General features: G+C 38.7%; 2 protein-coding genes across 2 annotated transcripts; both read left to right on the top strand.

The window, feature by feature from the left end:
- Window positions 1–15,416: 15,416 nt before the first annotated feature.
- LOC146666145 (uncharacterized) lies at window positions 15,417–17,049 on the top strand. Its single transcript, XM_085410968.1, has 2 exons — window positions 15,417–16,263; window positions 16,396–17,049. The coding sequence occupies exons 1-2, from the start codon at window positions 15,982–15,984 to the stop codon at window positions 17,047–17,049; spliced, it is 936 nt and encodes a 311-aa protein (XP_085267094.1). The 5' UTR covers window positions 15,417–15,981.
- A 2,382-nt stretch (window positions 17,050–19,431) lies between these two features.
- On the top strand, window positions 19,432–21,055 carry LOC146666144 (uncharacterized). The gene is made up of 2 exons (XM_085411305.1): window positions 19,432–19,584; window positions 19,717–21,055. Exons 1-2 carry the CDS (start codon window positions 19,510–19,512, stop codon window positions 20,368–20,370), a joined length of 729 nt encoding a protein of 242 aa, XP_085267431.1. The 5' UTR covers window positions 19,432–19,509; the 3' UTR covers window positions 20,371–21,055.
- The last annotated feature ends 960 nt before the right edge of the window (window positions 21,056–22,015 follow it).

The raw sequence follows: 22,015 nt of genomic DNA, 5'->3' as shown, positions 1-22,015 counted from the left end.
ACTCTTGATGCAAGCGGCATCATGCTGATGCTTCTCTGCTGCAGCAGGATGCAGAAGATCAAGTGAATACACAACACAGAAAAATCCTGCAGGATGCTGGGGTCTGCAAAAGAGTTGCAACCTGAGAGAAGCTAACAGCCCTAAACATGGAGCTGCATGGTAACAGCCTCATTCAAACAAGAAATGGAGGGAAATAAATGTCAGCTTATGCCCCATGTGCAAGGTGGTGGAAGATGTGAAAAGCAGATATACAACAAAGGCTTGTCAGCGCTCTCCAAAAGAGACGCCTTTCCTAAGCATCGACTTGAAGTATGTGAGTGATTATGCACCACTTACTTTGTGTTGTGTTACTGTGGTACATTTGTACTAAATCAATTTGTAGAGCCTTTTCCCTAATTACCCTAACTCTAATTATGTTCACTGATTTTATGATTTATTACTGTAAAACAACACAAGAAACTGTGAGAGTGGGTGGGGTGAGCGGGGTCCAATATGACAATTCATTTTCCTGTCCTCATGGGTGTATAGCATAATGTAATATCAATTAAAATCAGATTTGTTTTTTCAGCATGAAGATTAGACTATGTTTTCATTGCTCAACAGAGAAATTAATACCCCTTTGTATTCACAAAGTAATTACATGATGTAAGTTCATGAATCCTTCCCGGTATTTTGCTTTTCTGTCATTATTGAGATGCTGTTTTCATCATGTGCCGAGGTGTTTTGGATGCTTATTTTCTCCAGCATGTACATGGGAATGAGGGGTGTATGTGTGTGCGTGTTTTCACCAGTGATATTATTAATTATTTACAATCTACATTAAAAGCTTTGAATTTTGCCTTTCAAGAACGTTTCCCCGCTTTCTTGCAATTACTGCATTTATCATCTCTGTCCAGCAGAGGGCACCAGCATACCGACAATAGCCCCTTCCACTGCTACAATGCAGTGCCCTGTGAGTACAACATGTATGTGCACACAGTACCTGCTCACACTTTTTTTGCTCACTGTCTCCATCTGCTGATGACAGATGTTTGCTCTTTAGCATTCTGAGGATGGACATGTTTTTGTGGGCTTTCAGTCACATTTAAAGCTCATCCAAATGTAATGCATTCACATGTATATTGTGTTTTTCTTCTTAGACTACAAGCCACATTTTAAACATAAAATGCAGCGCTTTATTGTTCGAGCACAAATTTAAAATCACCACTTTAACTAACATGCTTGTCTTGCCACAGCAATGCAAAGCCTCCACAGAACAGTCTCAGAGAGGGTTTGAACTCAGTACTGTGTTACTGTGAGGCAACAGCAATAACCAAACAACCACAGTGCCACCCATAAATGTGGTGCCTAGTGCACTAATTCTTGTCTGTCATTGGTCTGAAGATATTTACACTCAGCGATGCTGAAACTTCAAATATAGCAAATATCAATTTTTGTGAGTTTTCAGTTTATTTAAGAAGAAAATCTCATACCAAAAAAAAACCAAAACAACAATGTGCTTCACTTTTGAAAACAATTGTGCACTGTACAGTGAATCAAAAGCTACCTGATGTTGTCACAAGAGGTTTCTCTGTTTCTAATGCTACGATGACATCATGGGCACTTGGTGAGGTCAAATGTGCAAGTCTGCCAAGACCGAGTGGTGTTTTGAGAAATGGAAAACGAATGAGAGAGTTGTTCATGGAAGGAGAGGGGGGAAAAACTCTTCTATTTGCTGAAAAAACATTACAGCTCAGAAATGTGGGATAAAACCTACTATAGCAACCACTGTGTCCCAAATATTACAACACACGCTGCCATTTTTTGAGCACTCAAGGTTGGCCTGACCTCCTCCCAACCTAGTTTTTAAGGAAAAACATTCTTTGAAGTTACAGAGGAACCAACAGGTGAGAGGAGCCGACAACAACGATGCTATTTTTTCCCAGTGACCTACTTGGGTTTGAGAGCCACCAGACCTTTTGCTGCATGCTCAGGAGCTTTGCATAAATTAAGAGACAGTTCCCACAACTCTGGATACAACAATCTAGGCCTTACAAAAATTTGACAAAAATAACATGCACAGGGAGAACAACTTAGAGAAAATGTGCTTTGGTGCCACAGAAAGGACCGGAGAGATACGCAGAAGCTCAGAAAACTGCTGCTGTTTTGGTGCAGAACACAAACAGAATTTAAGAAAATACCTTTTAATTAACGGTTCCCTACCACAGCCATGGTCACTTTTCTCTTATGATTATATTTACATACACAATATACCAAACCTAAGAAGCAAACATTTAATTTGTAAAAATCAGTTGCCCAAACAACATCATCCATATATCTTCATGACTGCTTACCCATTCAGAGGTAAAGAGATGCTGGAGCCTCTCCCAGCTGTAACCAGGTGAAAGGTGTGGTATACCCTAGACATGTGTCTATTACAAACACATACCTGTCTAGACATTTAACTTTCCTATTCATTTCTCCAACTTGAACAGTCAGTAGCACCTTAAGTTGGACTGAAAAACGCCCAAATTGATGAAAAAACTGGAAAAACACACCTACCCATTTGGTTTTGGGGGGGTTTCAACCTCATGTTCTGAATTATTGACCTTTGAGATATGTTTGACATTTATTATTTTCTATCAATCACTGGTTTGTTTGTTGTTATGTGTTGTTATGTGTTGGCAGTTTCGTCCCATCTTATTTACCGTATATAGTTTAGTTTCAATTCCTGAGTTTCAGTTTAGTCTCTCGTTTGTGCTTCCGCCATGATTAATTCTTGGTCTCTGTGTCCGGTGTTGTCACGTTTTTGGTATTTCCTGTTTTATTTTGTTGCTCTCTTGTCTTGTGCGCTTGGTATTTAGTTTTCCTTCCCCTGTCTCATTGTCTTTGTTAATGTCAGGTATGTTTCCCAGGTGTCTCCTCTCTGCCCCAGTCACCTTCTCTGTCTATTTATAGTTGCTGTCTTCCCTTTAGTCTTCATCAGAGAGTCTCTGTGTGATTCTTTGGTCTGGTTGTTCTAGTTTGTGGCTCCATTTTGGACTCTGTGTGTAGTTTCTTCCTTTGGACTTATGCTTTGCCTTTTGGAGCAGCTAACCTCAGCCTGTGTTCTATATCAGTCTGCAAATTTAGATCAAACTGTAACACTTTTATATCAAAAATAAGTCACCCTTTGTAGTTCATGTCCCATTTCAGTGAAAGTTCAGGGTTTAAATTCCTTTCAAGTCAATGAAGCATTATTTTAAACAATAATAAAATACATGTTCTCATCATCAGTGGTTGATCATTCAGTGATCGGATTCTTACCTGCATTGTTTTCAGCTGCTAAAAGCACGTTAGGTACCGTTTTGATCTCGAACGCCTGTGTGCCTGTGTCATCATGGCGAAATTGGATCGCAGTGGCCTTTGTTATTATTTAGACGATTAAAAGGTGTTTCTATAGTATGTTTGTGTGTCTGTGGACAGATGTTGTCAGCTAGACAACGAACATGAAATTTTACAAGTGTAATTGGATTAATATAAAGGTTTCATTTTAAAAGGATGGAATCCGGTTGTTCAGTCTGACGTCACTAGCCGTGTCTGGACCTAAACTCTGCTGCAGGTCCATATATCAAACGATCACTATGGCATTACTGAGAGTTGAAAAACTGTCTAGTCTTTCATCTTTAATAAAATGATCAGCGTTCTGCTCTACCAGGTGTAACAATTGAGTTTAACATCCAGGCATCCGTGAAAACGGAATTTATGACATTTAACGGAGTTAGAAGTTAGCAGGAAGTTAGCTCGCTAGCTTCTATCTAAATACAATATAGCATGTCCTTACTGCGGGGTTTTGGAAACAAATTCAAACGTACAGCTCTGTTATCACTTCCAGCATAAATGAAGACAGAAAACTAAAAAGCAGTGACGTTTGTAGGGTTACTGAAGTTTGGCTAGCTGGTATTTAACGATGTGCTACGTGACCGCTAGCGACACAGCTATGTTAGCATAACATAAACAAGCTAACTTTTTTTTCCACTCGATAAAAGTTAACGTGAGTGTTCTCGGTGGTCAGGAACAAATGTAATCGCATGGCAGGATGCTGTAAAAGGACCAAACTTCAGCCAGGAGAACAACTGAGATAATCCATCCACAATACGAGGTTAGTCATTCATATACTGCTGCATGGGCTGGGCTGTAGTTACATCCTAAGGTTTTAAAAACTGAGCTTAAATAAATGATTAGCGGTAATAAAAGCCGAGGGAGGTCAACAGTGATCACTGACTGTTTTAGGAGCTTTTTGAGATTAAATAGAAGAAAATACATAACATTAAACATGTTAACAACACAAAAGCCATATTAAACGCAGACTACTTTAGGCCCGGAAGTAGGATTCGTCACGTCATCACTGAACAACCAGATAGTCATAGCAACAGATGTCAAGGGGCTGCCTGTGGACTATTAACTATTTCTTAATGAGGATATCATTATGTAGTTTATGAACAAATTAATATAATATTTTCCATAACTTGTGTGGTGTCACAACAAACCTGGTTTGGTCCATTTCACTGCTTTTTACAGTTTGAATTTTAAAAGCGCTGTTGGTTTGAGCATCATCAATGGACACACTTCATCATATCAAGAAAAGCGCAAGTGTCCGAATAACACTACTGACAGTCTCGCTAACAGCGTCATGGTTGCACCATGTGCAGTACCAGGGCCATGACAATGATGTAGTCAGACACCAATAACTTTATTCCTTAAAATATTATTTACACCTTTGTATATTTGAAGATTGAAGGAATAGTTTCTTTTACAGCTGATGTACAAACTGTGCAAACAGACAAATAAAAGCACAAAAGGAGGCCGGAGTGTAGAGCAAGCGCAGTACTTAGCATAAGTGATGTACACAATGTGAAACTATTATTTTGTACATCACAATCATTTCTGTTTTGGAGCTATTTTCATCCATGAATAAATATAGGAGATGACCTTATTTAATGCAAACTACTGAATGACAGTAGTATTCATTTAGACAACAGCTGTTATGCTGCAGCATGATCAGTAAACACAATGATGTAACCTCACCCCTATTGTCAATTAAAATATCAAATGCCTCAGTGCGAACACTTATTACGGTGTAAAAGTTCATGCTTCATATAATATGTATTGTCGGTTCAAGAAAACAGTAGTTGTTGGTTGACCACAGGCAAAAGCAGGTGGGAATCCTTACTGCAGTTCCTTACCTTGCCACAGGTAATTGTAGGTTTTTCTCAAGGGCACTCTGTGTCCAGCGTTGGTTATGATCATGCAGTCTGGTTGAGCCTAATGTGTGCCCATCATCAAAAATAGGATATTTTTGTTTGTCTTCAGGAGATGATAGAAAAACAAGCTTGTATGGGCTTTAGTCCCACACATTTAAAGAAGCACTCAGCTGTTTTTTGTTTTTGTTGTTTGGTCATTAATGCATTATTTGATCAAAATAAATTTATTATATAACTTTATGCAGTCAGCTGAGCTTGCTATTAAACAAAAAATATAAAAATATATAATATTTTTTTATAAAAAATAGAAAATACATATAATATTAATAAGAGAAAACACACACCTTCATTACTGTTTCATACTGCTGCTAATAAGTACAGTATGTCTACAAGCACCTGTTTTTTTCAGTCTGTTTAATTTCGCAGCCGTTTCAGTACTTCTAGATAATGAGACAAGTAAATAAGTAAATCTAGTAAATACGTCACTGCAATCAAGCCAGAGAAATAAATATGGAATGAAAAAATAACATGAAAGTAAATGTACATCATGCCCCTACAGACTCTTTTCATTGCCTTGCAAGCCTAGAAGAATCATGTGATTATTAACAATGACGTCTTAATATTTACTGACTTGTAGGTAAGCATACTTACGAAGAAATGAAAAATCTCTCATTTTTATGGTAATTTCATTTTATTGGAAAGGGAAACAATATCAGTCAATACATAAAAGTTATAAATTACATCTCACTGAATGAAATAAGTATTTGATCCCCAAGCAAAACATGAATTGGTACTTTTGTGAAGAAACAGCTGTTGTTACCCACAGTATTGCGATGTTTCAACTCTCAGATTATATCCTTTCTTTATGCCATATGCTCTAAATAATGCTGATTTCATGACTCAAGTCATATTTTGGATGGAAAAGCTATGCTTCAGCTGCATAGGTGCAACATTTAACTTATTATACTCTAACAAAATCATTACACAATAGCATAAGCACTGCTTTAAAGATATTTTGGTCACTTTCTATTCAGCGTCAGCCTGCAGATAATCAGAGGCTATTCGTTGTTTTGCTTTTTACATGATTGCAAACTCTGAGGAGAACACAAAAGAAACACAAAAAAGCCCATTATAGCCTTAACTGGATCTCTTCACTTGCAGTGTAAGCACCTGATGAGGGAGGAGAAGTAAGTATTGTAATTATAGTTATGACAGGGTAGTCACTGACTGAAATCGCCTACGCGTTCATATCCAGGACAAGCCAAAAAAAAGGCTGAGGAAGAAACTAAAAATAAAACACAGAATCATTGTGCAGTAAACCTCTGTGGCCTAAAGTATATCTAATTACACTATTGCCCTTTCCAAAGATAATTACAGTAAATCTTGTATGTACTTCTATGATGTTTTTATGCTTGGTCACTACAGTGTAAAGGCCTCCACTTTAAATCATCAGGATCACTAGGAAATCAAAATATAGCTCTACTTTAGTGAATATCATCAAAAAGAACATTTTGAGCCAAGCATCCAAACCTAAATAATCAATAAATACATATATATAAAATGACAGCACAGTGGGCAGTGGTTAGCAGTTACAGCAAGAAAGCCCTGGGTTTGAATTCACCAGCTGGAGCCCTTCTTTTACTAAATAGCCCCCTGCTTAAGCTTTTTAATTGGAAACACTGGTTTCAATTTGAGTAAACTCAAATAGTTATATGATAAAGTTTGATTCTGAAAGTTGAAAAGTGCACAAAACACGACTCACTCTGCCAACAAAACTGATCTAATCTCTCCGAGTCTTCATCACTGGCATGAACTTCCTATTTGGCTGAAAAAGTCTCGTCCAAAAATAAAATGACCATGTGAATGAAAGAAAGCATTATAGCAAAGTTGCAGTTTCTGCATGGTTACTCTTACCATGTCCGGAGCTTAATTTAGTCTGTCAGTGTGCCAACATTTTCTAATTATCACTACACACCAAATATAGCTGAGTCTGATGGGAAATAATGGATCTTTAAAAAAAAATAAAGTATGCAGTATAACATTGCAAGACTTGACCACAGCAGTTACAATTCACCCTGTAGGCGACATGAATGTCTCCCAACCCATATAAAAGAGGTTGAGATATTTTTGCTACAAACCACTGTGATGTCATGTTTTGTCTTAGGTCATGTCTTTTTGTTCCACTTCCTGTTTTATTTTGTCTAGTAGACCACTAGTCTGACTTCTCACCCACCTCTTACTGTTGGTGTATTTAGTCTGAATCCTACCCTCTCTAGCTGCCAGATCATCTTACCACATGTGAAGCATTAAAGCCCTTTGTTTTTCCTTCTCCACATGAATCTGTATCTATTCTTGGTTTCCGCCTTACTTTTTGCTACTGAATTTATTTGCCCGAGTTGACCAATCTGCTGTGTGAGCAGTCAGTCTTTGCTCAGAAGAAAGACTGTCTTTTTGGACTTTGAATCTTGTGTTAGGGTAATTGAGTCCTTGAGGGCAGTGAATGTCATCAAAGGCAGCATTATACATTGAATGTCTGTGCAAAATGTGTTCCTTCTCAAAATTTTGGGATATTTCTTTATCCTCCCGAGATCTGAGCTCTTGTTTACATTGCATTTTTGTTTTTCTACTTTTTATATACGATTAGTTGGGCCTTATGCCGAAACTTCACATTTGAACAGGAAGTCATTACTGCATTACTTAATCTTGAACACTATTTTCATTTCTTCTTTATTAAAGTATGTCCTCATATGTGGGTGACACTGGGTTTATTTTACAGTATAACACAATATATTCAACATTGCTTAACAAAGCTGTCATGGTCCCTGTTTTGGACCCAGAGTTTTGAGTTTCTGGGATATTTGTATTATTGTGTTAGTAAACTTTATCCAGTTATGATTACTGGGATGATTTAGAACACTATTTCTACTTCAGTATATTTTAATATCAATTTTTATTACATGTTGCAACACTAGTATATTTTAACAGACATTGAAAATACAACGCATTTCATGCTACAGTCAAGGTTAATATCACATTTAATGCCTCCTTAAGTTAGCAATAATAAAATAATAAAACTTATTGTTTTATAATACTAATAAAATGTGTCATTTTCATAGATTTTTGATGTTTTATCTGTTCTGGTGTGTAACATTCTCATTTACTGAGAAGTCTTATTAGAAACTAAAATTATTAATGTTTTGTATTTAATAGTTTTCCTTAATGTTCCTTTATTCCTGCGAGTGTTCTTTTCAGATTACTTTAAACGAGGACATGCATATTATGGAAAGTTGGAAGGATAGCTGACCTTTTTCGCACTTTTGAGGTATTTGGAGCCATAATTAACTTTTCCTACCACTGGATAAGTGAGCCTATTGGAACACTTAACAGCGCCTTATCAGAATACATTTCTGTCAGAAAGAGCACGTCATCTTAAAATCAGACCCATTTTTGGTCCTATGGGAGAAAGACAAAAAGGGCAAATGAAAATTTCAAAATCAACATATGTGATCTCTAATAGTTGTTATTTTTAAAGATTAAACCGTTTGAGCCTGTGAGGGTTGTTTTTTTTAAATAAAGGGGTACATAGTTAATTTCCAAATAAAATGAAAGCCTGATAGATCAGTTGATTTTAGTGTTATTGAAAACAGTGACAGTGACCTAAATACACCATCTGTCATGACTTGTGGGAGAACAAAACCAGGAAAACAGCCAAGTTAGAATACCATATGATTACAATGCGCCCCAAGTATGAAGAAAAACAACATTTTTCCATCTGCACAGAGAGTACTATACTTGCCAGAAATTGCAGATGGTGACAAAGTTTCATAGAAAAAAACACATAGATGGCTTCTTTTCAACATGTGGAATGTATCTGCACAATGAATGACCCTCTGTTAAAGTGGTAACAAGTGAACATTACAGCAGATGATTCAAGTTGCAATATGTTTGTGCAAGTGTGTGAGTGCGTGCTTGTGTGCTTGTGTGAGTTTTACTGCAAATAGAATTATATATTTGTCAGTATAATATAATAAAAGATAATAGTGCTTATTTATACCTTCTTTATAGCTCCTACAAAGGTTAATGATTACAGCGTACTATTATCATGTCACGAAAAAATGTTTTAATTGGGTCTATGTAAGGGCCATGAAATGGTTTGTAAACAATTGCTGTACTATAGGTAAATGATTATTAGAATTATTTGTTAATGGTTTAACAGTGAAACATGTAAACTTGCTGTTCTGGTGGTTTTTTAATAACCTTAACAGCCAGTTGTTGTTAATAAAAGTCAAACTTTAAGATCTGAATACAGTAAAAAAGTAGCCAGGTAAATCTCTGAGTACTGATCTGGGCTGAAAAGAACCGCTCCCATAAACCACAAAAGGCTTGGAATAGCAAGTGGTTCTAAAAAGAAACAGCTGCAGGAACATTTTGCAGCTAATTAGGTTAACTGGCAACCGATTAGTAAGGTGGCCAGAATTTTTCAGAAGTAAAGAGCAGCAGAGGTTCACCAATCTGCAAACGAGTGTATCGACAAATTGTTGAAAAAAGAAAATTCAGAATCATGTTCATGAACATAAATTTGCAAAGACTGTAACAATTCTTAGAATATGAAGAAATATTTAAGTGTAAAATGAACATTGAATGCTCAGGATCTTCCAACGGCACTGCATTAAAAGCAGGCATGATTCATGGAAATCACTGCATGGGCTCAGGAACACTTCTAGGAACCATGGTCTGTGACCGCAACTCCCTAATCCATTGAATTTGAAATTGTATTGGAAAGCATGGACTCTGCATCCTCTGCACTAAAAAGTTAAGGGGACCATTTGGATTGTTATCAGTGCTCAGTTCAAAAGCCTGCATCTCTGACTAGTGCATTATTGCCTTATTAGCTTGCACATCTGGAAAGGCACTATCAATCCTGAGGTAAGGTATATGCAGATTTTAGAGCAACATATTCTCCTGTTCAAACGACATCTTTTTCAATAAGACAATGCTAAACCACATACTGCATCTTCTAAGGTAAAATGGCTTCATAGTAGAAGAGTCAGGCTGCTGAACTGGGCTTCCTGCAGTCCAGATTGTTCTCTAATGAAATCATTTAGACAAAACAGGACAATATTCCTCTCCCAGAAATCCAGCTGGTGGTTTCCTTGGTAGTTTGCTATAGTTAGCACACTGTTGTTAAAAGAAGAGGGGATCATCTGAATTGTAGACATGGTCCTGTCCCAACGTTTTTATTGCTGAGATCAAATTTAAAGTAATCAAATATATTTGTTAAAATGGTACTTTTTCACACTTCAAACACTTCAAACACTTCAATTGTTAATATGTTTTCATTGTTCTGTTGTGAAAAAGACATGATATTATAGGATTTGCAGATCATTGCATTATATTTTTATTTAATGCCAATGTTTTGGGGACTGTGGGTTGTAAATTAGAAAAGGACTTAAGGTATTCGTACATTTACCCACTAGGATGAGTTCCTCTGAGATACAGAAAAGTGTGTGTGTGTGTGTGTGTGTGTGTGTGTGTGTGTGTGTGTGTGTGTGTGTGTGTGTGTGTGTGTGTGTGTGTGTGTGTGTTGGCTTGACCTGAGCACTGACATCATATAAATTAACTGTCTATAAATGGAAACTCATTAGTGAGCTTTTATAATAGCGACTGAGCATCTCAAGAATCCAGCGAGGTTTCAATTCATAGAGTGATGCAACAGTTATGAGCCACCAGAGTTCATGTCAGACTTCTTACGTCCTGTCTGTCTGTCTTCTTGGTGAGCATGGATGTCCTTTAAAGCAGTCTTTTATCATCATATGATTTCTGATGCATTGCATCTTATGTGGGTAAAACTGGTTTGTCTACTTGTAACTTCTCCAATATTTCAGTGTAAATATATTTAAATGCTATTTGCAATTTTTAAATTATGATATAGTAGCAATTACAAAGTCCCTTCCTACCATTTCCACAGACTAGCTACACTGGTGATGGGCTAAAACAAGGCTTCCTTTCTTTCTTTTTTCTACAAATTCTAAAAAAGCTGGTTTTGTTTTCTGCTTGATCCACACAACCGACTCCTGCCACGCAGGACAAATGCACTCTTTGTGCTTAAGCTAGTGGACAGATTGTAAACACTGCAGGAGCTATTTTTGTGGGCAGTGTGAGAAACGGAAACGGAGAAAAGACATCTTATTCAATCCCGGGAAGCTAAAAGACAACCAAGTAATTTATGTGCCCTTGAGTCGACCAAACTTTTTCATTGTGTTAACTCAAACCAAATCAAATCAGTTCTGTTTGCTGTATGATTTAAATGAACCTGAAAGCATGACTCCACTTCACCTTATCGGTATTGTAAAGATTTCAGTAAAGCCTTGTATTTAAAACAATGCAAGTAATGTTTGATGTGCAATCTGATTTTTAAAATAGAAAGATTTTATATTTTGAGCATGTAAATGATTAAATGAGGAGAAAGGGAAAAGAAGAAGGGGAGAAATGATGCAACACCAGAAAATGAAAGGAAGAAGATAAAAGAGCAAAAGGCAGAAAGCCCAGGAGGCATGCTATAAAAGGACATGTAGACTACAAAGTCGAGAGACGCCATAAAACTCTTTAATTTGCTATTTTGTTAATAATATAAATCTCTTTGATCTTTACATACAGAAGCTAGCACTGTAATAGCCTTTCACTCTATTTATATTTGCAAGATTGGACACAGCAGCATCACATAATTCTGATTTAAATCTAATCAGAGTCTGTTATTTGTGGAGTTCAGACTAATGAACTCCACATCCATCACCTAGCTTGTTTCACTGGTGGCTAATTCCATCTCTTAGTTATCTCTTCCCTCCTGTTGATACACCACTCTGTACTTAATCATTATTTTTAATCTCTGGCTGTCTTCCACAGCGTGTCTTTGTCCTGTCTTTCTCCCCTCACCCCCAACCAGTAGCCGCAGATGGCCACCTCGCCCTGAGCCTGGTTCTGCCAGAGTGTTCTTCCTGTTAAAAGGGAGTTTTTCCTTCCCACTGTCATCAAAGCACTAGCTCATAGGTGGGGTCATATGAATGTTGGAGTTTTCTCTGTTTTCTCTGTATTATTGTAGGGGCTTCACCTTACAACACAAAGTACCACGAGGCAACTGTTCTTGTGATCTGGCGCTGTATAAATAATTTGAATTTAATTGAACTAAATTATTCATATTCGTTGGTAACTTACTCTGTTTTCCAGAGTCCTGGTTATAAGTTACGTTGGAATCTATCCTCTACATTCCAGGGTGACATATTGCAATTTTTCTTTACCATGCCCATCCATCTATTGTCTTTCGCTTATCCAGTTCATGATTGCTGGGAGGTCACTGGAGCCTTTCCAAGCTGTCATAGGACGAGAGGTAGGATGCGCCCAGAACAGGTCACCAAGCTCTCAGAGGACTAAGAGAAAGAGATGGACTGCCATTCAAACCTATGGTCACTTTAGAATCATTAATTAACCATCTCCATCCATGTCTTTGGACTATGGGAAGGAGGAGTAGTACCCGGAGAGAACACGCACAGACACAGAGAGAGTGGTGATAATCACTGCACCACTCAGAGCCTGTGGTTTTTTCCACAGGTTATAAAATGCAGTTTCCCTCCTCATTGCTACCAAGTGTGTGTTCACAAACACGCATTAAGATTTTATTAAAATTGAAATAGCAGCTTTTTAAACCACAGCACTTTACAGGAAGGGCCAGAGTCGTCTCTATTTTTTGAGGCGACTGAGGTCCTTCAACATCTGCCAGAAAATGCTGAGGATTTTCTATGAGTCTGTTGTGGCCAGTGCGATCCTCTATGCTGTTGCATGCTGGGGGAGCAGGCTGAGGGTCGCAGATGCCAACAGACTTAATAAATTGATCCGTAAGGCCAGCAATGTTGTGGGGATGGAGCTGGACTCCCTCAAGGTGGTGTCGGAGAGGCGGATGCTGTCCAAGATAAAGACAATGTTGGATAACACCTCCCACCCACTCCATGACATGTTGGTCAGTCACAGGAGCTCGTTCAGTGAGAGACTGAGATTACCGAAAAGCACCACTGAACGACACAGGAAATCATTCCTGCCTGTGGCCATCTCCCTGTACAACGCATCCACTTAACACACTGTTTGCTGCTACAACTACACATGTTTCTTTTCCAAATATTTATTTATAAGTGACTTATGTATGTATGTATGTATATATATGTATATATTGTACTATTCTTAGTTAGCGTATTGTCTGTCTTGTCTTAATGTTGGTTTAAAATGGAGCACTGTAACAAAAAATAATTTCCCCCAGGGATCAATAAAGTATTCTGATTCTGATTCTGATTTTTTAACACCATTAGTTCTGTGTTGTGTACATCACCTCATCTGTCCTTCCCTTTTTGTAACCCTCTAACATTGTGACAGATTGAATAACAACATGCTTGCTTGACCATTCACTGCTCAGAGGAGTATATTGCTCTTTGAAGCCGCTTCTATTATGCTTCATTTTCCATATTCATCAGCCTCTGTGTAACCAGCACTCATGATCCTCTTGTGCAGCTTGGTTTTGTCTTTTGTGTTTTGAATGGAAGATGACAAACAACTAAAGATATATGTGTCCAGAGGGAGCCCTAAAAAAAGATGCTTAGCTGCTCGTGATTTGTAGGTGGACGCCATATTAGTTGCAGCGGTGACCTGTAAGAGAAAAACAGACTTTTTTTGTTGTTGTTATTTGTGTTGCTTTCTTGTGATTCCCGTTTAAGAATTGTTTAATGACTTTATTTGATACTCTCATCATCTGACCTATCTGCTGCTATTCTGGGCATGTTCTTCATCTTGCTCTCCTTTGTGAGTGGGTGACCTTTATGTTGTCCTCGGTCCTCTTCAGTCTCTCTCAGATCTTTTTTTGTCTCGTTTCCACTTTAATCATATCTCCCTCCCACTGTCAGTCTGTCTGGCTGTTTCTCTTGTGAATGGAGAGACAGAGATTGAGTCTTAGAATGGGAGTCAGCAGCCTACACAGTTATGTTACAAAACACTGCAGCATTCACGGCGCTGACCTGTTTTTGTCCTTATTTCAGTAGCTGCCTACATAGAATGGCTTGATTCACAAACAGTTTGTCGATGACTGTTCTAAATGAATGATTTACCAATGTAGAGTTTCTAACGCAACTCATTTGAGATCATTGTAATAAATACAACCACTGATGCATTGGGCTGTGACCCCCTTGAGCTGCGCTGATGTCTTCTGGGGGCTCTTTTTCCTTTTTTTCCTTTTTTCCTTTATCTTCTGTCTGGTTTAGTTTTCTTCCTTTCCAAGAATGTCACAGCAACTGCCATCTGTTCTTTAGTGGAATTTGCGTCTAATTACTTGAATATTTTCCGTATTCTGGCTGAGGAAAGGAGGTTCTTGTCCAAGATTTTAGGGTACACAGTCCCAGTCATTGGCCAATTACAGTTTTTCTCAGTTGCTTTGATGCATTTCTCACAACAGAATTGATCTCTGCACCACTACTAAGGCTCTTCTCAAAACAATTAGTGCAAACTGCAAAACATGGTGGATAACTTGCAAAAGTGAGTCACTTCATCAAAAAGAAAAGTCAGTTGTTCAAAATAAGTAGTCAATGCTTCAAAAGCAAGTCCCTTAATCAAAACGGATAATATATTCATCGAAAGCAAGTACTTATATCGATCAAAGTGTCAGGGCTGTCACAATTACAAGTCATTACACCAGCACCTTTGGTCACAAAATCAAATGGTTTGAACATGTTCTCATTGTGACGGATTTCTTTGTAGGTGCTTCCCATGACAGCATGCATGGCATGTTGAAAACCATAAATTGTAAAGGAAAATCAAGACACTTCATATTCACTCTTGATAATATTTACAGTTTTTTACAGTCGCTAACAAGCGTTTGTCCAAACAGTTGTCACATTTGCAAAACTCTAAACACAATTAGCACAGGATCGGTCTGTTGTGGCCATACCATTCACACATTTCATGTCGTGTTCACCCAATATGCAGTCAGTGAACATATTTCCACAATGCTTACATTTTCTTAACAGACAAGTTATACCTCCCAACAAAACTATGGACTGTTCTTGTAGTATCTACGAATGTTAACACACAACATCCCACAATAGCAAAAACAATATTCCAAACCGTAGATACAGTATAAAAACCTCTGCCCCTGCAATGATATCAGTACAAAAACAATATCAATATCAAAAATATATATCAGCTGATAATAAACAAACAATTGAATAATTGACACACAGCTGATTTATGTTGGGTAAATTGGGCCAACGACAGCTTCTTCCATTCTGGCTTAGACTCAGTGGGGTTTATAAGGCAAGACCTTGAGGAGTGATGTTTTTGGAAACAAAAAAAAGACAAACACTGTAATGTCTGGTCGAGGAAGAGTAAGAGCAAGGGGCCCAGGGAGAAGAGCAGGCCCAAGGAGAGGGCAAGGTAGAGGTGTAAGAATGCGTGGTGGTGGCATTCCAAGGGCTGCAAGAACAGTAGTCAGTGATGAAATTCGTGCCACTATCATTGACCATGTAATCAACCATGGTCTTTCACTAAGAGAGGCTGGTGAAAGAGTGCAGCCCAATTTGAGGCGGTCAACGGTTGCCTCCATTATACGCATCTTTCAACAAACCAACAGGTAAGTATTGCATTTTACATGGATTGTTTCTATTCTCACTTGACATGTCAATATGGTCATACAGTAATGCATATGTTGAATTTTTTGTCTTTCTAAAGAATGCAATGTCTTCCACCCTCTGGGGGAAGAGGAAAGCTCCTCAGTAATGATCAGGAGCTTGCCATTGTAGAAATGGTTACTGCAAATAATGCAATAAAACTGCGTGAAATTCAAACTAGAATTGTGGCGGACCATGAGATATTTGACAATATCGATAGAATCAGCCTCACAACCATTACGCGGACATTGTCCAAACACAGAGTGCGGATGAAGCAGCTCTACACTGTTCCCTTTGAGAGGAACAGTGAGAGGGTCAAGGAGCTACGACGACAATATGTCCAGGTATAGTGTATATTCAATCCAATGTCCAGTTCTATAAGCTTTGCACTTTGCAAGTAGGTAACCTACACAATACTAGGTTACAGTACAGTATGGTATACAGTAATAACATGACTTACATAAACTTTGTTTCAGAGAGTTATGGAATTGGAGGCCAACCAGGCCCCTCATAAATTCATATACATCGATGAGGCAGGATTCAATCTGGCCAAAAGGCGTCGACGTGGACGAAATGTAATTGGAAAAAGGGCCACAGTTGATGTGCCAGGACAGAGAGGGGCAAACATTACCATGTGTGCAGCAATTGCAAATGCAGGATTACTCCTTCACAGATGTCAGGTTGGACCCTATAATACAGAGCGCTTGCTTGCCTTTCTCAATGATCTCCACCAGCGCCTGGTTCCAGAGCAAGGTCAGGAGGGTGAAAACATGAGGACCTTTGTAATTACCTGGGACAATGTGGCTTTCCATCACTCGCAAGCAATAACAACATGGTTTGAAGTCCACCCAAGACTGGTAAGTCTCTTCCTTCCACCCTATTCACCTTTCCTCAACCCCATAGAGGAGTTCTTTTCTGCATGGAGGTGGAAGGTTTATGACCATCAGCCACATGACCAGATGTCCCTCCTCGAAGCCATGGATGCTGGCTCCAGGGACATCACAGTTGACGATTGCCAAGGGTGGATCCGACATACCAGGCGGTTCTATCCCAGGTGCATCGACTTGGATAACATCAGATGTGATGTTGATGAAAAAATGTGGCCTAACCCTGAAGATCGCAGAGATTAGATGCAAATTTTTTGCCTTTTTTTAGCCCCCCCCCCTTTTTTTTTATCTTGGCTTTTTGCTGTTGTTTTTTTGTTCAGAATGCTCTTGTGTGTTTCATGGATATTTTGTTCACTGTAAGCAATACTGTAAAACTTTCTCTGTCCTATCATACTGTGTTTCTACTGTACCTCCTGTAGTAAACAGTAAAGAAACATAAACTTGTTTGCTTTTTACTGGAATGCTTTTGAATGTGAACATTACTGTACATGTGGACATACAGTTACCAACCAAGACATTTCTGGTGTCAAAATGGTGGATTGCATGTTTCGCATGCAAATACCTGTAAAACTGAAACATAAAAGTCTATGCAGTTTTTGTAATGTCAATAATAGCCAGTATTTTGAAACCTGGTGTACTTTGATTGACTGCATGTACCTTGTGAAGTGAAAACAAGTGTTATTCTTTGACAGACTAATTTCATTTTGAGTCAGATTTATAGTGTTTTTGTACAGTTAGTGTGTGCAGAGAAAGATGTGTTCTATTTTGAAATGAAGAGTTAGTATATATTTGACAAAATGTATTTTTGAGAAGAAAATTATCCATTTGGCCAATTGTGTTTTGTAGGTGTGAGTCTGTGTTAAGAGTTTAGAAAAAGTATCTGAAGTATGGGTAGGCGCTTGTTAGCGATTGAAAAAAACTGTAATGCAATAAAACTGCGTGAAATACAAACCAGAATTGTGGCGGACCATGAGATATTTGACAATATCGATAGAATCAGCCTCACAACCATTTCGCGGACATTGTCCAAACATAGAGTGCGGATGAAGCAGCTCTACACTGTTCCCTTTGAGAGGAACAGTGAGAGGGTCAAGGAGCTACGACGACAATATGTCCAGGTACAGTGTATATTCAATCCAATGTCCAGTTCTATAAGCTTTGCACTTTGCAAGTAGGTAACCTACACAATACTAGGTTACAGTACAGTATGGTATACAGTACTAACATGACTTACATAAACTTTGTTTCAGAGAGTTATGGAATTGGAGGCCAACCAGGCCCCTCATGAATTCATATACATCGATGAGGCAGGATTCAATCTGGCCAAAAGGCGTCGACGTGGACGGAATGTAATTGGAAAAAGGGCCACAGTTGATGTGCCAGGACAGAGAGGGGCAAACATTACCATGTGTGCAGCAATTGCAAATGCAGGATTACTCCTTCACAAATGTCAGGTTGGACCCTATAATACAGAGCGCTTGCTTGCCTTTCTCAATGATCTCCACCAGCGCCTGGTTCCAGAGCAGGGTCAGGAGGGTGAAAACATGAGGACCTTTGTAATTACCTGGGACAATGTGGCTTTCCATCACTCGCAAGCAATAACAACATGGTTTGAAGTCCACCCAAGACTGGTAAGTCTCTTCCTTCCACCCTATTCACCTTTCCTCAACCCCATAGAGGAGTTCTTTTCTGCATGGAGGTGGAAGGTTTATGACCATCAGCCACATGACCAGATGTCCCTCCTCGAAGCCATGGATGCTGGCTCCAGGGACATCACAGTTGACGATTGCCAAGGGTGGATCCGACATACCAGGCGGTTCTATCCCAGGTGCATCGACTTGGATAACATCAGATGTGATGTTGATGAAAAAATGTGGCCTAACCCTGAAGATCGCAGAGATTAGATGCAAATTTTTTGCCTTTTTTTAGCCCCCCCCCTTTTTTTTTATCTTGGCTTTTTGCTGTTGTTTTTTTGTTCAGAATGCTCTTGTGTGTTTCATGGATATTTTGTTCACTGTAAGCAATACTGTAAAACTTTCTCTGTCCTATCATACTGTGTTTCTACTGTACCTCCTGTAGTAAACAGTAAAGAAACATAAACTTGTTTGCTTTTTACTGGAATGCTTTTGAATGTGAACATTACTGTACATGTGGACATACAGTTACCAACCAAGACATTTCTGGTGTCAAAATGGTGGATTGCATGTTTCGCATGCAAATACCTGTAAAACTGAAACATAAAAGTCTATGCAGTTTTTGTAATGTCAATAATAGCCAGTATTTTGAAACCTGGTGTACTTTGATTGACTGCATGTACCTTGTGAAGTGAAAACAAGTGTTATTCTTTGACAGACTAATTTCATTTTGAGTCAGATTTATAGTGTTTTTGTACAGTTAGTGTGTGCAGAGAAAGATGTGTTCTATTTTGAAATGAAGAGTTAGTATATATTTGACAAAATGTATTTTTGAGAAGAAAATTATCCATTTGGCCAATTGTGTTTTGTAGGTGTGAGTCTGTGTTAAGAGTTTAGAAAAAGTATCTGAAGTATGGGTAGGCGCTTGTTAGCGATTGAAAAAAACTGTAATGCAATAAAACTGCGTGAAATACAAACCAGAATTGTGGCGGACCATGAGATATTTGACAATATCGATAGAATCAGCCTCACAACCATTTCGCGGACATTGTCCAAACATAGAGTGCGGATGAAGCAGCTCTACACTGTTCCCTTTGAGAGGAACAGTGAGAGGGTCAAGGAGCTACGACGACAATATGTCCAGGTACAGTGTATATTCAATCCAATGTCCAGTTCTATAAGCTTTGCACTTTGCAAGTAGGTAACCTACACAATACTAGGTTACAGTACAGTATGGTATACAGTACTAACATGACTTACATAAACTTTGTTTCAGAGAGTTATGGAATTGGAGGCCAACCAGGCCCCTCATGAATTCATATACATCGATGAGGCAGGATTCAATCTGGCCAAAAGGCGTCGACGTGGACGGAATGTAATTGGAAAAAGGGCCACAGTTGATGTGCCAGGACAGAGAGGGGCAAACATTACCATGTGTGCAGCAATTGCAAATGCAGGATTACTCCTTCACAAATGTCAGGTTGGACCCTATAATACAGAGCGCTTGCTTGCCTTTCTCAATGATCTCCACCAGCGCCTGGTTCCAGAGCAGGGTCAGGAGGGTGAAAACATGAGGACCTTTGTAATTACCTGGGACAATGTGGCTTTCCATCACTCGCAAGCAATAACAACATGGTTTGAAGTCCACCCAAGACTGGTGAGTCTCTTCCTTCCACCCTATTCACCTTTCCTCAACCCCATAGAGGAGTTCTTTTCTGCATGGCGGTGGAAGGTTTATGACCATCAGCCACATGACCAGATGTCCCTCCTTGAAGCCATGGATGCTGGCTCCAGGGACATCACAGTTGACGATTGCCAAGGGTGGATCCGACATACCAGGCGGTTTTATCCCAGGTGCATCGACTTGGCTGACATCAGATGTGATGTTGATGAAAACATGTGGCCTAACCCTGAAGATCGCAGAGATTAGATGCAACTTTTTTGCCTTTTTTTAGCCCCCCTCCCCCCCTTTTTATCTTGGCTTTTTGCTGTTGTTTTTTTGTTCAGAATGCTCTTGTGTGTTTCATGGATATTTTGTTCACTGTAAGCAATACTGTAAAACTTTCTCTGTCCTATCATACCGTGTTTCTACTGTACCTCCTGTGGTAAACAGTAAAGAAACAAAAACTTGTTTGCTTTTTACTGGAATGCTTTTGAATGTGAACATTACTGTACATGTGGACATACAGTTACCAACCAAGACATTTCTGGTGTCAATATGGTGGATTGCATGTTTCGCATGCAAATACCTGTGACACTGAAACATAAAAGTCTATGCAGTTTTTGTAATGTCAATAATAGCCAGTATTTTGAAACCTGGTGTACTTTGATTGACTGCATGTACCTTGTGAAGTGAAAACAAGTGTTATTCTTTGACAGACTAATTTCATTTTGAGTCAGATTTATAGTGTTTTTGTACAGTTAGTGTGTGCAGAGAAAGATGTGTTCTAATTTTGAAATGAGGAGTTAGTATATATTTAACAAAGTGTATTTTTGGGAAGGATATTATCCATTTGGCCAATTGTGTTTTGTAGGTGTGGGTCTGTGTTAAGAGTTTAGAAAAAGTATCTGAAGTATGGGTAGGCGCTTGTTAGCGACTGTAAAAAACTGTAATTGAAACTGTTCACAGCATTGTGCAACTGGGGAAATACAGTAAATCAAACATTTTACAGCAAACAAACTCACTTAGACAGTAAACCTTACTGCAGTAGTTATGAAACAAAAACCCCCCTGAAAAACAGACACTGCTGCATATCAATCATTGATATCTAGACGCTCCCGTCTGTCTGCCCACATATTTGCATCAACATCACAGCGAATGTCAGCTCTATCGATGCATCGGGGAAAGTATCTTCGTCCAAAGTCAATGAACATGAAACCGCCACAAGGTTGTGCCAAAACGACTACATGTTGTGGAGGTTGAACTAACTATTGTGCAAAGTTGAATTCTGTTGTGAGAAATGCACCAAAGCAACTGAGAAAAACTGATAAATACATACATACATACAGACAGACAGACAGACAGACAGACAGACAGACAGACAGACAGACAGACAGATAGATAGATAGATAGATAGATAGATAGATAGATAGATAGATAGATAGATAGATAGATAGATAGATAGATAGATAGATAGATAGATAGATGGATAGATGACACAGTTTGCTTTCTTTGCTGCTTCTGCTTACACCATAAAAACAAAAACAATCCAGGACAAAGTATAAAATAAATGTACATTTGATCCTGAATTGGATTTGATGTTGGTAACTCCTCCACTCTGAGTACAGTCCTGTGCGTCATAAATTTATTTATGCGTGTAAAGTATGAGTGCTCCATTACTTAACTCTAGTTTTAGGTGTGTACTGTGCCCAGTGGTGGTGGCTTACTTGGAAAGCGTAGGCCACTGTGAAGATAGACATGAAGTAACTGGCCCATCTACAGCCCACATACTGCATGATACATAAGGTTAGAGTAATCAAGCCAGCTCCAGAGAGCTATCCTTCCTGATATCAGCCTTCAAAACGAGACTCTTGAAGCATACTTCACATTTGTCTGCATACCGTGTGTCTTGAAA

Source organism: Rhamphochromis longiceps, linkage group LG7 (genome assembly GCF_057381845.1).
Source record: "Rhamphochromis longiceps isolate RC_006_pf linkage group LG7, R_longiceps_female_GT1.1, whole genome shotgun sequence".
Classification (NCBI taxonomy): domain Eukaryota; kingdom Metazoa; phylum Chordata; class Actinopteri; order Cichliformes; family Cichlidae; genus Rhamphochromis; species Rhamphochromis longiceps.
Note: the sequence above shows the minus strand (reverse complement) of the source record. Positions and strands in the feature narration are given on the sequence as shown.